This window comes from Malania oleifera, chromosome 4, assembly GCF_029873635.1.
Source record: "Malania oleifera isolate guangnan ecotype guangnan chromosome 4, ASM2987363v1, whole genome shotgun sequence".
In the NCBI taxonomy this organism is placed as follows: domain Eukaryota; kingdom Viridiplantae; phylum Streptophyta; class Magnoliopsida; order Santalales; family Ximeniaceae; genus Malania; species Malania oleifera.
In genome coordinates, this window is record NC_080420.1 from 57,981,758 (window position 1) to 58,005,564 (window position 23,807).

Below are 23,807 nucleotides of genomic sequence, written 5' to 3' on the forward strand. Positions count from 1 at the left end.
CACAAAGATTTTCCTTGGCAATTTTTTGATGAAACATCGTAAAATCAACATTGGAAAATTTGGCTAACATCAACGACATGATGTCTTTATTGTCATGTACCTTTGGTAACTAGCAGCATAAAGTCTCCCTTGCAGAGGTGCCAAAACGGTCTTCGATAATTTTATGCGTTAACACATTTTAAAATGTTTTGTCCCACTAGGTACGTCAAAAGGTGTTTATAGAAAATAGGTTCCTAAACACCCTTTGATGATGTGGATATTGGTGATTGGTTATGGATGTGATGAAGTAATGAATTGTAATCCCCAACCCTCGTTAGAATTTTTAAAATAGTGTCCTATTTTATGAGGGGTACCTTGTGCAAAAAAAAAAAAAAAAAAAAAAAAAAAAATTGTAGAAAGGGAATTATAGAGGTCATAGAACTAAGGAGAAAATGAAGGAGGTTAGAAGACACATATTAGAAGAGAAAAAAGATGGAGACTTTAGGGAAAAGATTAAATTTAGATGGTGTTGGTAATTGAGAATCAACTCCAAGAGTTGAAATCGGAATGGTTAATTCCCACTCCTAATATTTACTTTATGGCAATCTTATTCCGAATTTCATTTCATGTAAGAATGAGATTTCCCCTTTTATTTACATTTTGATTCCTCACTTTTACTCCACAATATAATACTATTGTATATTAAATATACACAAACTCACATATATATATATATATATATATTATAATGTTATATTATATATACTAGATATATAGTAAATATAAAAATAATATTAGTATAATGCTATATATAATAAAATAAAATAAAATATAATAGAATATAATACATCTTACATAAATCTGAAAAATGATATCAATATTATGACATCTTTAAATATAGATATATAATAATATATTACATATTACAATATAAAATATATCATTAATACATATATATAATAGCAAAATTTATTACTTATATGATATACAAAAAAATAAAATACTATTGTGTAATAAAATATAATGTTATGGTGGTTGTTTTATTATATTATTATTTTATATTAAATAATAAATTGTGTTATAGGGTTATAAAATATGATATTTTTATTTACATTCAATAATTTACATAATAAATATAACTTATATAATATAAGATAAAATATAATATTAATAATGTATAGTTAAAAATAAAAATAATAATAATAATAATAAACATGATAAAATAAAATATGCAAAGCATAATCAAGTACATAATTATCAAAATGATTTTATTATAAAAAATTGTTTAGTATATAGCTTAACAAATTAATATTATATAATAATTATATATTTATAGTATTATTACTTCATACTAAATTAATTGAATAAACTTTTTATTTTAACTAGTATCTGAATCCTATATCTATATATATACTAAACACTATAATACAACAATTTTGAAGGGGTCCTTTATATTATACAGAAGAGGGACCCACATATGCCTCTTCCTTGCAGGGCACGGTAAGATTGACTGGGGTTGACGACCGAAACACTCCTCTGCTCTGCTCTGCTATTCTCTGCGTCGTCGGTTTTGGTGAGACGCTCTTCCTCCATTGCCATTTCTTTACTGTATTTCTCTCACTTACGCTGTGTCTGTTGCTCTCCTGGCTCTCTGATTTGGATATTAAAAACTCTCCTGGCTATTCTCTGCGTCTTTGGTTTCGGTGAGACGCTCTTCCTCCATTGCCATTTCTTTACTGTATTTCTGTCACTCACGCTGTGTCTGTCGCTCTCCTGGCTCTCTGATTTGGACATTAAAAAATCATCTTTGATGCTTACTTCATGTTTGTTTTGGGATAACTCAGGATTTTATGCATTGCTGTCGTCACCAGTCTGGACATCTTCATTGACCTTTGTGTGTGTGATTTTACCCAGTATGTTTATGCATTTCTGCATTGTAGTTTTTTTTTTTAATGCCTTTGGAAACTCTTTAATAAATTGCTGTAGAAGATAGGTAAAATAATGGAAAAAACCTTTTAATTTAATGGTTTGTTTTGTTGAGAGATGCTGGCAAAGGAATGGGTTCCATGTAGGATTTGGAATTTATCATAAAATGCCACGTTCACTGGAGCAAAAAAAGAGTTATGTTTTGCTGCGGATCCAAATGATGTGAGCCTCACATCACTGTAATGGGTTAAATTATCATAATATTAACATAACATTCTCCAAATCTTTCTTCCAAGTCTTTGTTTTGTTTTGGTTTCGAAGAAAGGAAGTACTTGCCTTGCTGAGGCAATATTTGCTCGAATGTCTATTCTAGGAGTAAATAGTTATAATAGAGGCATTTGATAGTTTGCATAAAAATTGTTCTAAGACCATAAAAAGGATAATAATGTAAAATATTTTTTGAGTGACAAAGAAAAGTCAAAGAATAATTATTTCTAAATTTCATCATGGGAATGTCAATTCCCATTCTATTACATGTTGAGTGGAATAATATAAACTTTTGCATGAACGACTTGTTTTTGAAATTTATGTTTGCATATAATTTTTTTATTTCATTCTCATTGCATTTCATCATACTCATAGGAATAGATATTCTTAATTTCATCAGTTTTTGCAGGAATTTTCTCTATTCGTTGTTGATTTTTGTGTGATTCATATTTCAAAATGTTAGGGACAAAGGATTCCATGGGTGGGTCTTGGGCCCAACTCATGTATATAAGCACCTATCCTTTACTCTATTTTTTCAATGTGGGACAAACTCTCAAGTAGATTTCTAAACAATCTCCTCCTCACTTGTGAGTTCCAACCACTCCCTTTTGAATAGAGACCATTATTTGTCATGTAACAAACTAGGAGCCATTACTCAAATGAAGAAGCAAGTAAATTTTGGGAGTCATTGGGCAAGAATTTTGAACTTAAGGATTCTAGGACACTGAAATTTGTTGTAAAGAATTTTCTACACTTCTAGATGGTTGAATGTAAGGGTTGTACAATCCTAACTTAGAAAAATATCACCAATTGTTGGAGGACCTTAATATGAACATCTCTTTCTCTAATATCTGATTGTGAAGTTTCCAGAGTAGTAAAGAACTTGTGAATAGTAGCCAGAACACCAAAGGGAACATGTTTGTCCTTATTGGATGTCATTATACCAACCATCATAGAAGACCTGATCAAACTTTAGATCAAGGTTGCGAAGGTTATGGGGCTGTTCTCCAAGGTCAACTTAGTTGAATAAAATCCTAAACGTTAGAATGAGAACTTTAAACACAGCAAAAGAATATGAGGCTTGAGTTCAAACCTAAGACTAACAACCTTACTTTGAAGAATAAAGGAGTTTTGTATATTAAGAACTAGGCATTGTGCTTCCCAAGGCGTAGGAAGAGGGACAACAACCTTGTTAAACCAAATTCAAATTGGATGCCATAGTTGCTGTCATTTTTTAAGCGAACACTGTTGTGCACCAGAAGGATTTGGTGCCACGAGGCCTCACATGTTGCAACAAAAGTTTACACATCCATAAGGAAAGAGAAGAATTTCTATTGATAGGAGACTCTAGGCTCACTCTTGTTTTGGAAGAAAAGAGAGATGAATCTATATTCATAGAAGATTGTAGGCCCACTCAAAGTTGCACCTCACTCGAATTTAATGGAGTTGGAAAAAGAAAAATTGAACTTCGAAAGAAATGAACATATTGCCACTAAATGTAGAAGAATGTAACATTTTAGTATTATTATCTTTACTAAGAAGATAGGAGATTCCCATAGCTTGGTCTAATATTTTAAATGCCCCAAAATACCCATATAATTGTTTGTGTAATCAAATCAAAATGTCCTTCATCTTTTGCCTTCTCTATAGTTTGTTTGTTTGTTTTTTTTTAATTTAAAAAATAAAAATTTGGGGAGCTTTGGAGCACACACAGAGCGCATGTTCATTGCAAGTTATTGTTGTTGCTATTATTGTTAGGGAAAAAGATGCTCACCTCCCCTAAGGTTTGCCAAAAAGGAAAAGACCTCCCCATAAGTTTTTAAAATTCCATAGACCTCCCCTCAAGTTTGCATCAATGCACACTCGTACTCCCTTATGTATACTTTTGGTTAGTATTTAAACGAAAGTTAAAAAAATAATTTGTTTTAGGAGCTGCTAGCTTCCTACGTATGATATGGTTGAATTTTTTTTCCACTTTTTGCCCTTATTTACGTAATGCCTTTAAAAGTAATTTTTTCCCAGTTATGCCCTAAATCAGGAGTTGCTAGCTTCCTACATGTGATGTGGCTGAAAAATATTTTTTTTTTCCCTTTTTGCCCTTATTTGCATAATGCTTTTTAAAGTAATTTTTTCCTATTTTGCCCTTAATTATAAGTTGTCAGCATGGTACAATTTGCCTTTGAAACTATTCTTTCCTTTTTGCCCTTAATCACATACTATAGAAGGTTCATTTGCCTTCGGAAAATTTTAACCACTTCTTTACCCTTATTAAGCCCATTTCATGTTGCCTATCTCAAAGCAAACAATACATCTCTGTTAAATGGAAATCAACCTTCAATTTTACATCCATATTTAATTGAGACAAAAATAATAAATTTTTGGCTCTCATTGCTTCAATATTTATATAACTTCGAATTAGTTGCAAACTCATTTGTTTGACAATATTCTAAAATAGGTAAAGAATATTATTCTTTAGTCTAATTAGTTACTACGTGTTTTTGATATTCTTCACATTTCTAGACTTTGCCATGGGTCAATTCTTATTGGCTCTTTTTGCTAGTAGAGTGAGTTCTAGATTGATACTAACCATGCAATAAGGGGAGCATATCATAAAAATATATAGTTTTAGATATGGATCTAATGGCCAAAACTTTATTATTTTTGTTTCAATTAGATGTGGATGTAAAATTGAATGTTGATTTCCATTTGATAGATATGTCTATTTTGTTTTGAAGGTAGGCAACATGAAATGACTTAATAAGGGTAAAGAAAGGGGAAAAAAATTTCAAAGGCAAATTAATGGCAAAAAGGGAAAGACATATTTTTAAAGGCAAATTGTACCATGCTGGCAACATATAATTAAAGGCAAAATAGGGAAAAATTATTTTTAAAGGCATTATGTAAATAAGGGCAAAAAAGAAAAAACAAATTCAACCACATCATGTTAGGAAGCTAGCAGCTCCTGATTGAGGGCTTAATTGGAAAAAAAATATTTTTTAAAATTGTTTTTAAAGGCATTATGTAAATAAGGGCAAAAAGGGGAAAAATATTTTCAGCCACATCATGTGTAGGAAGCTAGTAGCTTTTGTTTTTAAATGCATTATGTAAATAAGGGCACAAAGGAAATTTTTTTTTCAACCACATCACGTGTAGGAAGCTAGTAGCTCTTGATTTTAGAAAAAAATATTTTTTAAACTTTCATTTGAATACTAACAGAAAGTTGACATGAGGGGGTGTGAATGTCCATAGATTGAAACTTGAAGAGAGCTTTGTGGGATTTTAAAAACCTCAGGGGAGTTCTTGATCTTTTTTGGCAAACTTTAAGGGAGGCGAGTGTCTTTTGGTCTTTTGCCCTTATTATTATTATTACTACTATTGGGGGTGTGGGGTTGGAGGAAGCAATACTTTCAACATGTCACATGCAAAGTAGAATTCTCTATTAGAAAACAATATGAATCATGGAAGGGGTATTGTCTTAATTTAAAATACTATTAAGTGTGAACCTGTTCAGCTATGGTTATTGTTAAGATTTGATTAAAAATGAATGACCTAACTTGAAGATAGGTCTCTCCCTCTATTTATAATGCAAATTTAAATACATTCTAATGACAATAATACCCTTGCGAACTCTCACTAATTAACATACTAACACACACAATAATAATAATAATAATAATAATAATAATAATAATAATAATAATAATATCTTTCCCCTTTCTAACATAGTTCAGTTCAAATCTTACGGGGTATAGCTGCGACCGGATCAATAGTACTAAAGACATATATAACCTTTAACACTCCCCCTCAAGCTTGAGCATAAATGTCATAAGCTCCTAGCTTGTCACCCCCCCCCCCCCCCCCAACGCTATGGTTAGCAAATTAGCAAACTGCATGTCCGACTTCACATAAGCAGTTTTAATGAGCTTCTGCACAAGTTTCTCCCGAACAAAGTGGCAATGAACTTCAATGTGCTTTGTCCACTCATGAAAGATTGGGTTGGAGGCAATATGAAGAGAAACTTGATTATCACACATCAACTTCATAGGCTGAGAATGTGGAAAACCCAATTCTTCCAGCATGTTCTTCAACTAGACAAATTCATAGTTAGTGTGAGCCATAGATCTATATTATGATTCAACACTTGACCTTGACACCACAATTTGTTTCTTACTTTTCCAAGAAAACAAATTACCACCAACCAAGAGAAGATGGTTGTGTCCTGGGGGTGTTTTCAGGTGTTTTGACAGAAACCTTCTGCACCATCTGGCAGTGCAGTGAGCTCATGCTAGTTTTGATGACTTCGATGCTGGTAACATGCCTTTATTAGGATCTTTGTTCCCTAGGAGCCCTTGAAAATTCAGTCATGGTTAAATCTTGCACGAGGGGAGAATATTGAGGAATTAGAAGCAAATAGTTAATTCTCATTGAATATTTTTATTTTTTTCATTTTCATTTTCATTTTAGTTTTTTGTGATCCACAGCCACACCTGAAAACAAATATTATTGCATAAGCGAATAACAATTAAAAGCAATGTCTACCTCTGTGCAGTGCTTTGATCACTCATGGTATTATCCTCATTTTTCTCTTTCCCCTCTGTGCATGTAAAATGAGTTTGGCATCTGCAAGGTAAGATATTTACGCGAACAAGGAGGACAGTTAGTAACCTCCAACAATATTAATTTTTCTAGTGGCAGTTCCTCCTCATCATCAGATGAGCACTACAAATTTACCCTTATGATCACATTGCAGTACTCAACCCCCTTCCTGAAAGCTTTTCATGAGCCTCTGTTGAATTTTCTGCATGAGCATGGAGCAAAGAATCTGCTTCTGCCATGAAATTTTACTGCCTAAGGGCCCTTTCTTCTCGAGACTGGGAGCCAAACCAAATTGAGATGTTTTCAACATGGAACCTGTAATTTGTTCTCTACACTCATGGTCTTCCATGACTTCTGATATTTTGCAGTTATAGTTCCTTGTTAAGACTTGCTGCACTTCTTGAAAACCTTAGTGACTTGCTCATCTGAGAAATTTTCTGGGTCAATTGATTTTGCGAAGGATTGAATATCCTGAACTCACAAATATTTGCAGGTTGTTCTCATTATGGGCCCTATCTTGCTGATTTGTGGCTTGTGTATGCATGGCGAGTGAGCTTGCTACTCCCTTTCCTTTCATTGTACCATCTTCCACAGTCACACATATAACTTAAATTGATAAACACAGTAAATTTAGATGTTATAAAATCAAACAAGTTGAAAGTACAATCATCACAAATGACCAATGACCATTTGATAAGCATACGCTACTTTTGAGCAATTATGTTGTTCATGTAATAAATTTTTAATCAACTCTTAAGTTTGGTCTTTTTCTTTGTTTCTGGTTTTGTTTTCAGAATGGGGAGGAATTATTTGGGCTAAGAATCAGCTTTTAAGTATAAACATAACTGATATGGTAATCATTAGTCAATGTTTTGCTATTGAGGATTTTGCATTGAGATCATAACAAATATATGAAAAATATGAGAACAAGCTTGATTTAGGAAACATCCAACACAATTTTATTCCTATTCAACTCGTCAAACTGTTGCCCAGGGGTCTTTTATAAGTTGGGAATGCTTTGCAAACAAGAAATACTTATTAACAAATTTAGAAACCTAAATAATCACAAATACAATTTTACTAAATTGTAATACACTAGAATCTAAATGATTGTCATAATGCTAAATAAAAAAGAATGATAAACAAAATGAAGCTCACATTTTGTAATCTCCACTAGTTAGGAGGAAAAGCAAAACCTTGGCTTGGAGTTGCGAGGCAAACATGCAAACACTAGCCATTCAATACTCTTCATCGTCGTACCCAAACTATAACTCCGTACGCAACCTAATCATGGCACTCTTGGGTATTGACTTCCTTTCCTTTTAGTAGCCTCTACCCTTGTAACTCTTTGGACATTCCAATTGGAAGCCCCTTTTGACCTCTTGATATGAACTCCAAAAAATTTATTGTTGTTCATCTCCCTAGGTGGAATAGTGAGCATCAGCAACCTATTGAAAATCAGGCATATAATTATTGATGTTTCTGTGTTAAAGTTTGGAATACATTGTTGGCCCACTACATAGCAGCTTAAGTTTTTAGGTAAAGTGATCATTTAATGTGGTGTACTTGAGCCATGATTTCCAGGAGGTTCTGTGTTCTAGTTTTGTTGCTGTGTCCATTGTAAGTAAAAACACTATCTTGTTCCCAATATTGTTGTTATTCATTGTTCATCTCCCCATGTAAAAACACTATCTTGCATGTGTGAGGAGTGTAGGCTTGATATACATTGTTGGCTGACAACCCAACAACTTTAGCTTTTAGGTAAAGTAGATCATTTTGGAACAATAGAGACAACTAGAATTATATCTCCTGCTTGTAGTTGACTAGGAAGAATTATCTTCCATAAGATGCCTTGTGGGACTTCACTTTACTAGAGCTTGCTTAAGAAGTTTGTGTTGTTGTGCTGGTATATGCCACCAAGGACATGCATATCCCTTGAGGCAAGCAACTGCCAGCCTTGTAGTTTGATGCCTTGATGTGTGAAGATGTTCTCAGTTTGATTGAACCAATTGAATAACACTTTTGGATGCCCTTCATCGGTGAATTTACGTAAAGAACTTTTGACGGCCAATTAAACAATCCACTTATCGATCGCGTGCGGATGGTATGGCACTATGAACCTGCATTTAGGTGTAGTGCTTAGCATCTCTATGTCCAACGGTTCTTGTTTGTTTTCTACCTAGATTAAGGCTAGTTATTGAATCTTATGCAGATTCAGGCATGGATTCAAAAGGCTAAATCTCTGGCAATCAAATTGATTTGCCAGCAAGAACTGAGAATTGAAACCGCTATTTAAGGATTAGTTATCAACTCTATCTCGTAGTTCTACCTTTTGCATATATATATCTGACGAACATTTTTGCGGAAACTGGGACCAAAGCTGGTACACCGGGAGTCAATAAAAGAGTTTATTTTTTGCTTGTGTGGTGTTTTTGTGGTGGTGTGTGATTCTTTTTTGGTTTTGGGTTGGTTGCGCGGATCCAGTATGTATGTGTTGAAGCCTTCACATCACTGTTAATGTGGGTTAAATTATCTATATATCTTACATAAACATTTTCCAAATCGTCTTCAAAGTCTTTGGCTTGTTTGGTTTAGAATGAAGGAATAGTACTTGCCTTGTGAGCGCTATTTTTGCTAGAATGTTATTCTAGGAGTAAATAGTTATAATAAGATGGCATGATTAGTTTGCATAAAAATTGGTTCTAAGACCATAAATAAGGATAATAATGGTAAAATATTTTTGAGGGACAAAGAAAAAGTCAATATGAATATATTGATTTCTAAAATTTAATCATGGGAATGTCAATTCCCTATTTTCTTACATGTGAGTGGAATAATATAAATCTTTTTGCATGAACTGACGTTTTTGAATATTTATGTTTGCATATAATTGTTGTATTTCATTCTCATTGTCATTTATCATACTCATAGGATAGATATCTTAATTTCATCAGTTTTTGCAGGAATTTTCTCTATCGTTGTTGAATTTGTGTGATTCATATTTCGAGTAATGTTAGGTGACCAAAGGATTCCATGGGTGGGTCTTGGGCACCCACAACTTCATGATATAATGGCACTATCCTTTACGTCTATTTTTTTCATGTTGGGACAAACTGTCTCAAGTCGATTCTAAAACATATCTCTCACTCACTTGTGAGTTTACAACCACTCCCTTTCTGATATTATGAGACCATTTTTTTGTCAGTAACAAACTAGGAGGCCATTACTCTAATGATGAAGAAGAAATGTAAATTTGGGGATGTCATTGTGGCAAGAATTTGAAAATTAAGTGATTCTATGGACATGAAATTTGTTGTAAAGACTTTGCTATCGACTTCTTAGATGGTTGAATGTAACGGGTGTTTTAATCATGATCTCATAACTTGTAGATAAAATAATCAACCAATGTGTTTGGAGGACCTTTAATGTATGAAACATCTCTGTTGCTCCTAATATTGATTGTGTGAAAGTGTCCAGGTCGTAAAGAAAACTTGTGAATAGTAGTCCAGGAACAAACAAATTGGGGGGGAACATGTTTTGCCTTATTGGTGTGTCATATACCAACCATCATAGATGGACCTGATCAAACCTTTAGATTCCAAGGTGATCGTAAGGTTTATGGGGTGTTCTCAAGTGTTAAACTTCGTTGGAGTATAAATCCTAAACTGTTTAGACATGAGAACTTTTAAATCCAGCAAAAGTAAGATGAGGCTTGAGTTTCAAAACTAAGACTTAACAATTATCTTACTTTGATAGAATTAAAGGAGTTTTGTATATTAAGAATACTAGGATATTGTGATGTCCAAGCGTAGGAGAGGGACAATCAACTGGTTTTAGAAACCATAATGTCAAATGGATGCATAGTTGCGTTGTCATTTTTTAATTTGACGGACCCTGTTGTGCACCATGAAGGGATTTTGGCGCCACGTATGGCCTCACATGTTGCAACAAATGAGGTGTACACATCCATAAGAGAAAGAGAAGGAAGTTCTATTTGATAGGATGCTCTAGCTCAACTCTTGTTTTGGAAGAAATAGTAGTGGATGAATCTATATTCTATAGAAGATTGTCGGCCCACTCAAAGGTGACACTTCACTCTGAATTTATGGAGTTGGAAAATGAAAATTGAATACGTTCGTAAAGAATATGAATTAATATTGTCACTATAATGTATGAAGAATGTAAATTTAGTATATATCTTTATAAGAAGATAGGAGATTCCTCATTAGCTTTTGTCTAATTATTTTAAATGCACCGAAAATACCTCATATAATTGTTTTTGTAATAAAAATCAAATGTGCCTCATCTTTTTGCCTTCTTCTATAGTTTGCTTTGTTGTTGTTTTTTTTAATTTAAAAACATAAAAATTGGGACAGTTGGAGCACACACAGAGCAGGGTCATGTTTATTTGCAAGTTATTGTTGTTGCTAGTTATGTTATGGGAAAAAAGATCGCTCGCACCTCCCCTAAGGGTTTGCCAAAAAGAAAGACCTCCCCATAAGTTTTAAAATTACATGAGACCTCTCCACTTCAAGTTGCATTCAATGCACACTCGTTATCTCACCTTATGTCTACTTTTGGTTAGTTATTTTTTTTTAAAGAAGTTAAAAAATAATTTGTTTTAGGAGCTGCTAGCTTCCCCTACAATAATATCAATGTATGTATGATATGGTGATATTGTTTTTCACTTTTTGCCCTTAGTTTTACTGTAATGCCTTTAAAGTAATTTTTTCCCAGTACCCAAATCATGAGTTGCTAGCTTCCTACATGTTGATGTGTCTGAAAAATAATATTTTTTTTTTCCCTTTGTTGCCCTTGGATTTGCATAATGGCTTGTTTAAAGTAATTTGTTCCTATTTGCCTTAATTAAAGTGTTGTCAGCATGTTTAAATTTGCCCTTGTGTTTTGTTTGTTTTAAAACTATTCTTTCCTTTTTGCCCGTAATCACATACTTATAGAAGGTTCATTTGCCTCGGAAAAAATGTTTGTAACCATCTTTACCCTTATTACGCCATTTTCATGTTTGCCTATCTGTCAAGCAAACTAATACATCTCGGTAGATACGGTAAATTCACCTTCTAATTTTAATCCATATTTATGAGACCAAAATATTAATCAATTGTGTGCCTCTTGCTTCATATATTTATATAACTTCGAATTTAGTGCAAACTCATTTTGTTTGGGACCAATTTATTCTCAAAATTTAGTGTAAAGAATATTATTTCTGTGTTAGTTTATTTAGTACTACGTTGTTTTGAGATATTGTCTTCACATTTTTGTCTAGACTTGGACATGGGTCATTATTCTATTGGTATCTTTTTTGGTAGTTAGTAGTGAGTTCTAGATTGAACTATGCCTGTGACCATATAGGGGACATATCATAAAGATATATAGTTTTAGATATGGTATATGGTCTCATAAACTTTATTATTTTTGGTTTCAATTAGATGTGGATGTTAAAATTGTAATTTGTTTGATTTTCATTGATTAGATTAGGTCTTATTTTTGTTTTGATGATGTAGGCTAACTATGAAATGACTGTAATAAGTTGGTTAATAGAAAGGGAAAAAATTTCATAATGGCCAATTATTATTTATGGGAATAAAAAGGTGAAATGACATATTGTTTAAAGGTCCAAATTTGTTTTATCCATTGCTGGTCTATTGTAATATATATATTTTAATAGGGTGCATCAAATTATGGGTTTGTGAAATAATTATTTTTTTTTGATTATATTAGGTTGTTGGTAATATTATGTTAAATTAAGGTGTGTGGCCAATAAAAGTGATTGGGATAAAAACAAATTTAACCACATCATGGTAGGGAAGCTAGTCAGCTCCTGTATTGAGTGGTCTTAATTTGGAAAAAAATATTGGTTGTTTTGAATAATGGTTTTTAAAGATTATGTAAATAAGGGCACAATGAAGTATGGGGTAAAAATATTTTTCAGATACATCATTTGTGTGGGTCAAGCGTAGTAGCTTTTGTTTTTAAATTGCATTATTGATAAATAAGGTGACACAATGAAATTTTTGTTTTTCAAATAGCCTCACGTGTAGTGACGTTTGTAGTAGCTCTTGATTTCGTAAAAAAATTTATTTAAACTTTCAATTGTTGTTACATTATTCGCTTATATCATGAATGTTGACATGAGGGGTTGTGAAGTGGTCCCTATGATGGAAACTTTGAAGAGAGCTTTGTCGGGTTATGTGTTTTAAAAAACATCATGGGGAGTTTCTTTGATCTGTTTTTGTGCATGTTAACTTTTAAGGATGGCGATGTGTATTTTTGGTCTTTGCTCGAGACTTATTTTTTTATGATTTACTACTATTTGGGGGTTGTGTGGGGTGCTTGGTGTGAAGCAATACTGTTTTACAAAACATGTCCCATGCCAGTAGTATCTTCTGTCTATTCTGATAAGACAATATGATATCATTGGAATGGGGTATTTGTCTTAATTTAAAATACTATAATGTGTGAACCTGTTTCAGCCATGGTTATTGTTAAGGTATTTGATTAAGATGAATGACCTAACTTGACTGCTAGGTGTATCCTCTTATATTATTACTGCTGAATTTTAAATTAAATTCTAATGACAATAATACCCTTGCGATAACTTCTCACAATTTAATCATACTATACACATCCACAAAATAATACTAATATCTTAATTATATGTATGATACTAATAATACATAAGTTAATTTAATATCTTTGTCCTCCTTTCTAAAATATAGTTCAGTTCCAATAATTTTACGGGGTATAGTATGCCGACCTGATCAATAGTACTATAAGACATTATAATACCTTTACATCTCCCCCTCAAGCCTTGAGTCATTAAATGTCATAAGCTCCTAGCCGTTCACACCCCCCCCCCCTCCCAAACGCTAGTTTATAGCAAATTAGGCCACCTGCATGTCCGACTTCTACATAAGCCAGTTATTTACTTGAGCTTCTGTTCCCAGTTTCTCCCGAAACACAAGTGGCACTGAACTTCTAAGTGTGTGGTCCCCTCATTGAGCTGGGTTGGCTGGACGTATGAAGCGAAACTTGTATTTATACACATCAACTTCATTATGGTATGAGATATGTGGAATAACCCAATTGCTTCCATGCTTGTGTTCTTCTAACTAGACAAATTCATAGTTATGTGTGAGCCATAGGATCTGATTATTATGTAGTCACCTTGCCCTTGACATCCACAATTGTTTCTCTACTTTCCATAGAAAACAAATACCACCAACCACAGAGAAGAGCGTTGTTGTCTCTGGGTGGTGTTTCAGTGTTTGTATCATGAGAACCTTGTGCACCATCTGGCATGTGCAGTGAGCTCCTGTGCCATGTTTTGATGATCTTGCGATGCTGGTAAATAAAGGCCTTTATAGGATCTTTGGTTCTCTCAGGAGCCCTTGAAAATTTCAGTCATGGTTTCTACAATCTTGCACGAGGGGCATAATTCTGCGGAATTTGATAGCCACTCGTAATTGTTACTCTATGATTATTTTTATTTGGGTTTTCATATTTCATTTTTCATTTTAGTTTTTGGTGACCATTAATGCCATATACCTTGAAATAACTAAATATAATTGGCCATAAGCGATTATAACATATTGAATAAATGAAATGTCTACCTCTGTGCTCAGTGTGCTGTGTTTTACACTCATTTGGTATTCTCCTCATTGTTTCTCTTTCCCCTCTGGGGTGCATGAATTATGAGTTTGGCTCTGCAAGGTATAGATTATTTTACTGCGAACATTATGTGTGAGGGACAGTTAGTAACCTCCAACAATATTAATTTTTCTAGTGGCAGTCCTCCTCATCATCAGATGAGCACTACAAATTTACCCTTATGATCACATTGCAGTACTCAACCCCCTTCCTGAAAGCTTTTCATGAGCCTCTGTTGAATTTTCTGCATGAGCATGGAGCAAAGAATCTGCTTCTGCCATGAAATTTTTACTGCCTAAGGGCCCTTTCTTCTCGAGACTGGGAGCCAAACCAAATTGAGATGTTTTCAACATGGAACCTGTAATTTGTTCTCTACACTCATGGTCTTCCATGACTTCTGATATTTTGCAGTTATAGTTCCTTGTTAAGACTTGCTGCACTTCTTGAAAACCTTAGTGACTTGCTCATCTGAGAAATTTTCTGGGTCAATTGATTTTGCGAAGGATTGAATATCCTGAACTCACAAATATTGCAGGTTGTTCTCATTATGGGCCCTATCTTGCTGATTTGTGGCTTGTGTATGCATGGCGAGTGAGCTTGCTACTCCCTTTCCTTTCATTGTACCATCTTCCACAGTCACACATATAACTTAAATTGATAAACACAGTAAATTTAGATGTTATAAAATCAAACAAGTTGAAGTACAATCATCACAAATGACCAATGACCATTTGATAAGCATACGCTACTTTTGAGCTATTATGTTGTTCATGTAATAAATTTTTAATCAACTCTTAAGTTTGGTCTTTTTCTTTGTTTCTGGTTTTGTTTTCAGAATGGGGAGGAATTATTTGGGCTAAGAATCAGCTTTTAAGTATAAACATAACTGATATGGTAATCATTAGTCAATGTTTTGCTATTGAGGGATTTTGCATTGAGATCATAACAAATATATGAAAAATATGAGAACAAGCTTGATTTAGGAAACATCCAACACAATTTTATTCCTATTCAACTCGTCAAACTGTTGCCCAGGGGTCTTTTATAAGTTGGGAATGCTTTGCAAACAAGAATACTTATTAACAAATTTAGAAACCTAAATAATCACAAATACAATTTTACTAAATTGTAATACACTAGAATCTAAATGATGGTCATAATGCTAAATAAAAAAGAATGATAAACAAAATGAAGCTCACATTTTGTAATCTCCACTAGTTAGGAGGAAAAGCAAAACCTTGGCTTGGAGTTGCGAGGCAAACATGCAAACACTAGCCATTCAATACTCTTCATCGTCGTACCCAAACTATAACTCCGTACGCAACCTAATCATGGCACTCTTGGGTATTGACTTCCTTTCCTTTTAGTAGCCTCTACCCTTGTAACTCTTTGGACATTCCAATTGGAAGCCCCTTTTGACCTCTTGATATGAACTCCAAAAAATTTATTGTTGTTCATCTCCCTAGGTGGAATAGTGAGCATCAGCAACCTATTGAAAATCAGGCATATAATTATTGATGTTTCTGTGTTAAAGTTTGGAATACATTGTTGGCCCACTACATAGCAGCTTAAGTTTTTAGGTAAAGTGATCATTTAATGTGGTGTACTTGAGCCATGATTTCCAGGAGGTTCTGTGTTCTAGTTTTGTTGCTGTGTCCATTGTAAGTAAAAACACTATCTTGTTCCCAATATTGTTGTTATTCATTGTTCATCTCCCCATGTAAAAACACTATCTTGCATGTGTGAGGAGTGTAGGCTTGATATACATTGTTGGCTGACAACCCAACAACTTTAGCTTTTAGGTAAAGTAGATCATTTTGGAACAATAGAGACAACTAGAATTATATCTCCTGCTTGTAGTTGACTAGGAAGAATTATCTTCCATAAGATGCCTTGTGGGACTTCACTTTACTAGAGCTTGCTTAAGAAGTTTGTGTTGTTGTGCTGGTATATGCCACCAAGGACATGCATATCCCTTGAGGCAAGCAACTGCCAGCCTTGTAGTTTGATGCCTTGATGTGTGAAGATGTTCTCAGTTTGATTGAACCAATTGAATAACACTTTTGGATGCCCTTCATCGGTGAATTTACGTAAAGAACTTTTGAGTCCATAACCCAACTCACTATAAGATTGCGTGCTGGATGGTATGGCACTATGAACATGAATTTAGGTTGTAGTGCTTAGCATCTATGTCCAACGGTTCCTTTTTGTTTTCTATCTAGATTAAGGCTAGTTATGAATCTTATGATATTTCATGCATGGATTCAACGGCTAAATCTTGGAATCAAATTGATTTTGCAGCAAAGAAACTTGAGAATTGAAACCGGCTATTTAAGAGATTAGTTCATCCATCTATCTCGTAGTTCTTCCTTTCTGCATATATATATCTGATCACATTTGAGAAACTGGACCAAATTGGCTCTTTTGTTTCCATTGTTTCTTCAATTAAGAACTAAATAAAGTTTAGTTCAGACACAGTTTCTGGTGAACAAGGCTGAATTTATTGTAGGAAGAGACCAATTTATTGCTGTCTGAAGAAAAATATCACATGCAAAATTCTTCTTGAAGAGGGACCAATTTCGAGACGAGAGTCAAAATATTGCATAAAACTATCAATTTCTTGTGGATATGGTAAAAATACAGGAACCAAAGTCAAATTCTTATGGAGGTCAATGTCTTGGCCAATTTCATACATAGTAGGGCTGTTGTTTCAATCCATGCACATTGCTGACATATGTGGCATGTGTTGCTCTGAAGAAAAATATCACATGCAAAATTCTTCTTGAAGAAGGATCAATTTCGAGACATGAGAGTCAAAATATTGCATAAAACTATCAATTTCTTGTGGATATGGTAAAAATACTGGAACCAAAGTCAAATTCGTATGGAGGTCAATGTCTTGGCCAATTTCATACAGACTAGGGCCGGTGTTTCAATCCAAGCACATTGCTGACATATGTGGCATGTGTTGCTCCTTTTGAATTTATTACTCTAAATTATTTTTTAATAATTTCCTTGTAGTGATTTATTTTTTGAGTTCAAGAACCTTTAAAGGATTCCTTGAATAATTGTATCTTCCAATGCGTATGAAGTTCTAGTCTAGTTTAAGATTTCTTTATATCTCTTTTTGGACTTCCTAAATATCATGAATTTTTGTGAACTTTCACAAATATTTGATCTTTGGAGGCAAAAATATAAGAAAGAGCAAGCTTAAAGACCAAATAAATCTAGAAGTCTTGTTCAAATTTAAGGTGGGATGCCTTGGGATCTCAGTTGGCCTTTTCAATCAATACTGAGGGTTGACTAGTTTCTTTTTATTATTATGCCATGGATTTGTATTACTCAAGCTTCTTTGAACTTTTGAAATTAATAGTGTTGGCAATTTCAAAATTCTAGGCAGGAACCTTGTATTTTGGATTTGGATCTTTTCTAAACCAGTGTTTCCTGCATTATTAAGATGTGGATAACATAATTTAATTTTGCTAGTGCTTCCTTGCTTCATCTTTATAGGTTCATATATGACCTTCCTTTTAAGAAGTTATAGCTCCTGGTAGGGCTGCAAATGAGCCGAGCCAAGCTTTGCCTTGCTTAAGCTTGCTCATTAAATTTTTAACTAAGCTCAAGCTTGAGCCGAGCTCAGACTGACCTTTAATATTTTGGTTCAAGTTGTTTATTATGCAAATGAACGAACTCACGAGCCCTTATTGAGCGGAGCTATTGAGGTGCTCACTAACAGCTTGATTCTTTTGGAATCTCTCATTTTGAGATATGAGAGGTTATTGTTAGGCAAAATGGTGAAAGGGGCTCTTACTAATATTGCCTTAGAGTTTTTTTCACCTATTGGCCTTGAGCATTAGGCTTGTCACTAAATTAAGGTATGGAGTTTGAGCTGAATAATCCTATGCATAAATAGTCCCTACATATAAACCCACTGCAGTCTATCAAGGCTATTAAACTAGCCCATAAATGGTTCTAATTCAAGTCTATTAAACGAGTCCAAGCAGTTGAGCCACTTATGAACCGAGCCCACTAATGTTTGTGCTTGGCTCGCTTAGTAAACGAGCCACAAAGTTGGACTTGGGAGTTACTCCTTTACATAATGAATGAGTTTGAACGTGCTCTTGTTGAGCCAAGCTTCCGAGCGGCTTGGTTCATTTGCAGCCCTAGCCCCTGCTCGCCTTGATTTTTCAGTCATGTTGATTGTAATTTTAAAAGTTTTCTTATAGAACCAAGATTTGCAGCTTAATAGATAGTTTATTGATTCCCCTGAGAAAAAAGAAAAGGGGTTGGGGAAGTGAAAAAAAATCATTCCTGTGAGAATGCTTAAAAGATGTATTGCTTGGTTGTTGTGGTATAAGATTCTACATTTGGGAGTAGGAAGCTCTGCTGCAAGACTCATAGAATGCAAAATATTTTGTCGTTTCTGTACTAATTTAGTGTATATAATTGTGGCTGCTTAAGGGCAAGTCCTGACCCAATGATGTGGGTGAGTGGGTGTTGCATCCAAACCTGAATGTCACAGGTTCAAATCACAGAATCAGTTCCCCCAAGTGTGGACTGTGGAGATAAGATTGCATATATTTGCCCCCTAGGTGCCTGATGGTGTGAGATCCTTGTGCACCGGGCATTATATATAAATATAGCTGCAATTTCTAATACATAGATGTGGCATTTTTTTTTTATTTTTTATTTTGTTCTGATAGTGAGGTACTAATGCATAATTACTAAACTTTAGGGAAAGCATATTAATTATTAGGCTAACCTACTGAAAGAAATGTTAGTAATTAGGCTAAAAAATCTGTAAATTTTAATTTCCCTATTAATCTAAGCATAGCATGCATGCTGATTAAAATAATATTTGTGTTCAATAACTGATTTTGTATTCTATTTTGAAACAGCATTTAAATTCACTTGGACTAGATGGGTAAGACTATTCAGGTGTTTGGCTTCCCATCTCACGTGTCTCTGGAAGCAGTTAAGGAATTTTTGGAGGGATACACAGGTAGTGGAACTATTTTTGCTTTGAAGGTTAGGACGCCCAAAAATGGAGGTTCAAGAGTATATGCTATTGTCCAATTCACAACTTCCAAAGATGCTGAACTGATTATTAAGTTGGCTAATCAACGCCTATGGTATGGGAACTCTTATTTGAAGGCTCGGGAAATGGAACTTGATATTGTGCCAAAGCCTAGGGCCTTTTTGCATAGCATGGAAGATATAACACTGCACTTTGGGTGCCAGATCTCAAATGAAAATTTTTCTGTTCTTTGGAAAGGGAAAAATGTTATTGTGAATTTTGGTCTTGAACTAAGAAAAATCTACTTCTGTTTTTCCTACTGTCATATAGAATACAAGCTTGAGATTGACTATGAGAACATATGGCAAATTAAGCTATATCGCTCACGCAGTCGAAGTGCAAAGTATCTCCTCATTCAGGTTTGGTAATTTGACTTGATTTCTGTTTTAAGTTTGTTGGTTGCTTCTCTTCATGCTTATGATAGCAAAAGAGAATTTCTTTTCAGCATGGTGATACCAATTCTAAATGCACAGAATTACTGTTTGGCTTTAAATTATGAAATTGGCACACATTGAACTTGCGTGCAGATAGTTGTGAACTAATTGTTAACTATTTACGTTTGCACCCTTGCACAAGGTCACACTAACATGTGTGTGTTTGTATTGATCGTGGGACACATGGTGAGATCTCATTACCAATCCTAATCTTGGGATGTTTTGGAGATCATGTCTTGATAGGCTCAAAATAGGGATTGTAAGGGGAGTTGTGAGTCCTTGCCCTTTGTTAGGCAAGGGGAGATCTCTCTCTCTCTCTCTCTGAAATCCCATTAACTTTTGGATTCCCTCAAGCTCTATATATCTCTCGAGCTATCATAACTTGTCACTTGCCACCAATCATGCTCAAGCTTCTCAAAGATTGCCTAGTTCTCCTCTTTGGGCTTTATTGAGAATATCCATTAGTTATGTACAATGTAGAGGTCGTTCCTTTTTCAAGAATCCCCTCTACACCAATCTTAAGAGGACCAAGAATAGTTGGAATAAAGAGAGATTTGATATTGAGTGAAAAAAAAGGAAGAAAGGATTGGTAAATTATCCAAATTTCAATGTAGGGACCATAGTTTTAAGCATCAGAATGGTGGCTAAGCTGGTTAAGCCACCTAGTTGGTTCGACCGGTTTGATGGTGGGTTGAATGGTTGAACCGGTAATGCTAGTAAGATATAATTTGTAATATGAATATGTATGTATACTGTTTATGTAATAATATTGTATTACAAAAATGTTAATTAAATTCACTTTTATTAGTCCAATGAAAGCTAAAAACAATGACAAGCAGCCACCTTAAAAAAATTGTATAACTTTCTTATTTTCATAAAAATATTTTATAATTTATTATTATATTTTAGTCAAAAATATTAGTTGAAACAGGCCAATTGTCGTCGTATTGTATGTCAATTTATTATTATATTATTTTTTGAAAAATTTTTTTTGGAAGAAGATACGATAAATTTGTTTGCTTGGGAAATAGTGAGTAAATGCATTACGTTTGACATATTCCATGAATAAACATAAGCCTCAAATTGGTGCAGTTGTAAGCTATTCATTTCCTCTCACATGGGTCCTAGGCTTAAGTTAGGCCCCCTTCACTTTTCTCAACATTATTAATTTTTTTTATTAATTTTTTTATTTTTTATTTTTAAGCAAGGACAAGGTTGACCCTCCTTCAACCTCGGTTCGGACCAGTTTTGGCCATTTCAGGCTGGTTTGGCCGGGTCAATCCCGATTCATAAGAATTTCAGTTTTAGTAAGTTGACTAGACTAGCTTGTTGGCCGAATCCAATTAAATCGGGTTAGACAAGCTTGTCCAAGTTTTCAAACCATGGTAGGGACTACTTGGATTTTGGCACATTCATCTTGGATTCACTTGTAATTTAGATTTCCTTTAGTCGTATGCTGTTGATTCTTTGTTTTGGTTGGAAGAGAATATGTTATTTTAGTGGTTAGGTGGCGTAAGTGCGGGTATTTTTATCCTCCATGTTCTATCAAAAAGTCAATTGGTCTTTTCCCTCTAATCTCTTCTTTTCTTCCTCTCTAACCCTAGAGTTGTATTTTCTTCATTGAAACTTCAATTATTTTAGATTTACAACATGATATTAGAGCACCAAACCTATCTAAGCCTGATTAATCTAAGTCGTATTCATTTCTCTTCCTTTCTTCCTTTCTCCCCCATGCCAATTCTTAAAATAAAGATCTTTTCTCTGGTTTGAGATTTGTTTAGGATTTCATCTCCTCCTCTCTGCTATGAGCGACTCTTATGGGTATTGTTTGGCTTGTGGTAGTTTGTTGATGTAAAGACTAAAGACAATTACATACTGTCTCTTGTAAATTGTTGTTGCTGTTTTGATGCTTCTTCTGATTGGTTGTCAAGTGAAGATTCTGTAATGATGTTGTGTGTGTATATGATAATCTAGCCATGCTTGCAAATGCTTCTAGCTACTACTAGATTGTTTATTGAGTGTCTGCATGCCTGCTTAAGTACTTGCAGTTATTTGATGTGTATTATGTGGTCAAAGCGAACCTTGCAGAGGCTATTTATATCTGTGATTCCTCCTAGAATGCTGAATTCTGTAGTCTTGGCTGCCTTTTGAACTTCTCAACCTTTGAAGTTAGAGTGCTGCTTTGTGTTAGTGTGTGCTGCCTAATTTGCATTGTTGCTGTGTTTTTAATTCTTTGTATTGGTGTGTACCGTCTATATTGAGGGGTGGATTTTTTTGTCCTCTACAAAGAAAGCTTTCCTGATATTGTTTACTGAAATTAGGATAGCTTCCCAAGAGGGGGTGAGGGGTGAATTGGCTTTTAAAACTTTTGTTTTAGTTCTTTTTAAAGTCCTTAACTTCTTTTAATATTTAACCAATTCTTTTACTTTATCTATTTTGTCAATCAAATAAGAACTCGATTTCTTTTAAACAATCAACAAGACAACTAATAAAACATTCAATCTTCAACCACACAAATAATTAAACCAGTAAAGCCAATCAATCACAATGCTCAAACCAACAACCAATTTGTTTGCCAAATATAAGTTTACTGCAGCACTATTAGATTGATGTAAGATTCAAGATTTAGATCTCTTGGAATATAAACGCTATTAAATTAATCTCAAGTTTTATACCATTCAATCACAATCAATATAATATATGTAACTTTCAACTTTTGATGTTTTCAGCCCTGTGGTGAATATGAGTTTGAACAAAGCCCTGTATATATGAAATTTCTTCTTCAATATAAAATCCAATTACTCTTTCCATACTTCAGAATTCAAATAAACTCTTAAGTTTATTTACCTTTGGGATGTTTAGCGAAGTAACGTACTCCCGTATGGTTTCTGCAAAGAATGGTTCAACCAACGTACTCCCTCTCGGTTTCCACAACCAAAATCAAAATTAAACTTAAAGTTTACTTGATTTCCAAATATACGTAGTTTATATGATTTTTAAATTTAAACCATCCACACAATTGAAATAAGTACTGAAAAATAAGAGTAAGGGAAAGAGAGAGTGAGACTGGGATTTTTACGAGGTTCGGCTTCAACATAGCCTACGTCCTTGCCTTTGGCAAAACCATCAAAGAATTCACTAAACCTGTTCCGTTAACGGGTGGAACAAACCTTTACATACTCCTTTGTTAAGGCTAGAGCTCGCCTTCTCCAAGCGATATCCCCTCACTCAGTCACTCCTTCAAATAGGCTAGAGCCCGCCTTTCTAAGCAATATCCCCTTACTTAGCCAACAATCCAAACAATCCTTGGATTCGTCAATCTACAAGATAAAAATAAAATAGATGTGTACAAAGAGCTTGCTCCTCAAGGAGCTGATTAGTACAATTTACAAACTAGTATACTTCAAAGTAAATAACAATATGGAATTTTAACTTGAAGCTCGAGGAAGTATATCACCGATTAATTCTTTCAATGATTGAAAGATTTAGACTTTGTGGCACAATTCCGTTGGAAGAAGATCAGTAAAAGCTCAGTTGAATTCGTACACAAGGTATGAGCAAGAGAGCCTTTCAATGAAGAGAGCACTTGAGAGAGTTTGATGGCTGATTTTGATTCTTGGTTCTTGGTTCTTAATTTTAATGATCTTTGAGGCTTATTTATAGACTTTAAAGAGTATGTTACTTGATCCTCAAGTGACTTGGAGTATCCCCCAAGTTTTCATTACATTTAGATTTAAAAAACTAATTTTTAGAATTTTCCCGTTGGAGGCCAAATTTTAAATTTCCGTAGGGTCAGTTGGCTGACCAGGCGGCTGGGAGGGTGTTTATGCAGGGTCAGCCGACTAGACAGGTGATTGGGT

At 34.2% G+C, this 23,807-nt stretch overlaps 1 protein-coding gene across 3 annotated transcripts in view; it reads left to right on the top strand.

Moving 5' to 3' along the window:
* Window positions 1-1,411: 1,411 nt before the first annotated feature.
* The window catches only part of LOC131154281 (RNA-dependent RNA polymerase 1-like), a 53,854-nt gene continuing 31,458 nt past the window's right edge, over window positions 1,412-23,807 (top strand). Inside the window, exons 1-2 of one of the 3 annotated variants that reach the window (XM_058106955.1) lie at window positions 1,412-1,552; window positions 19,335-19,872. In XM_058106955.1, the coding sequence (XP_057962938.1) occupies window positions 19,357-19,872 (516 nt within the window). In that variant the 5' untranslated portion in view covers window positions 1,412-1,552; window positions 19,335-19,356. Of the gene's footprint in view, window positions 1,683-1,857; window positions 1,893-19,334; window positions 19,873-23,807 lie in introns of those variants that run through there. The other 2 variants (XM_058106954.1, XM_058106956.1) reach the window with 2 other exon arrangements.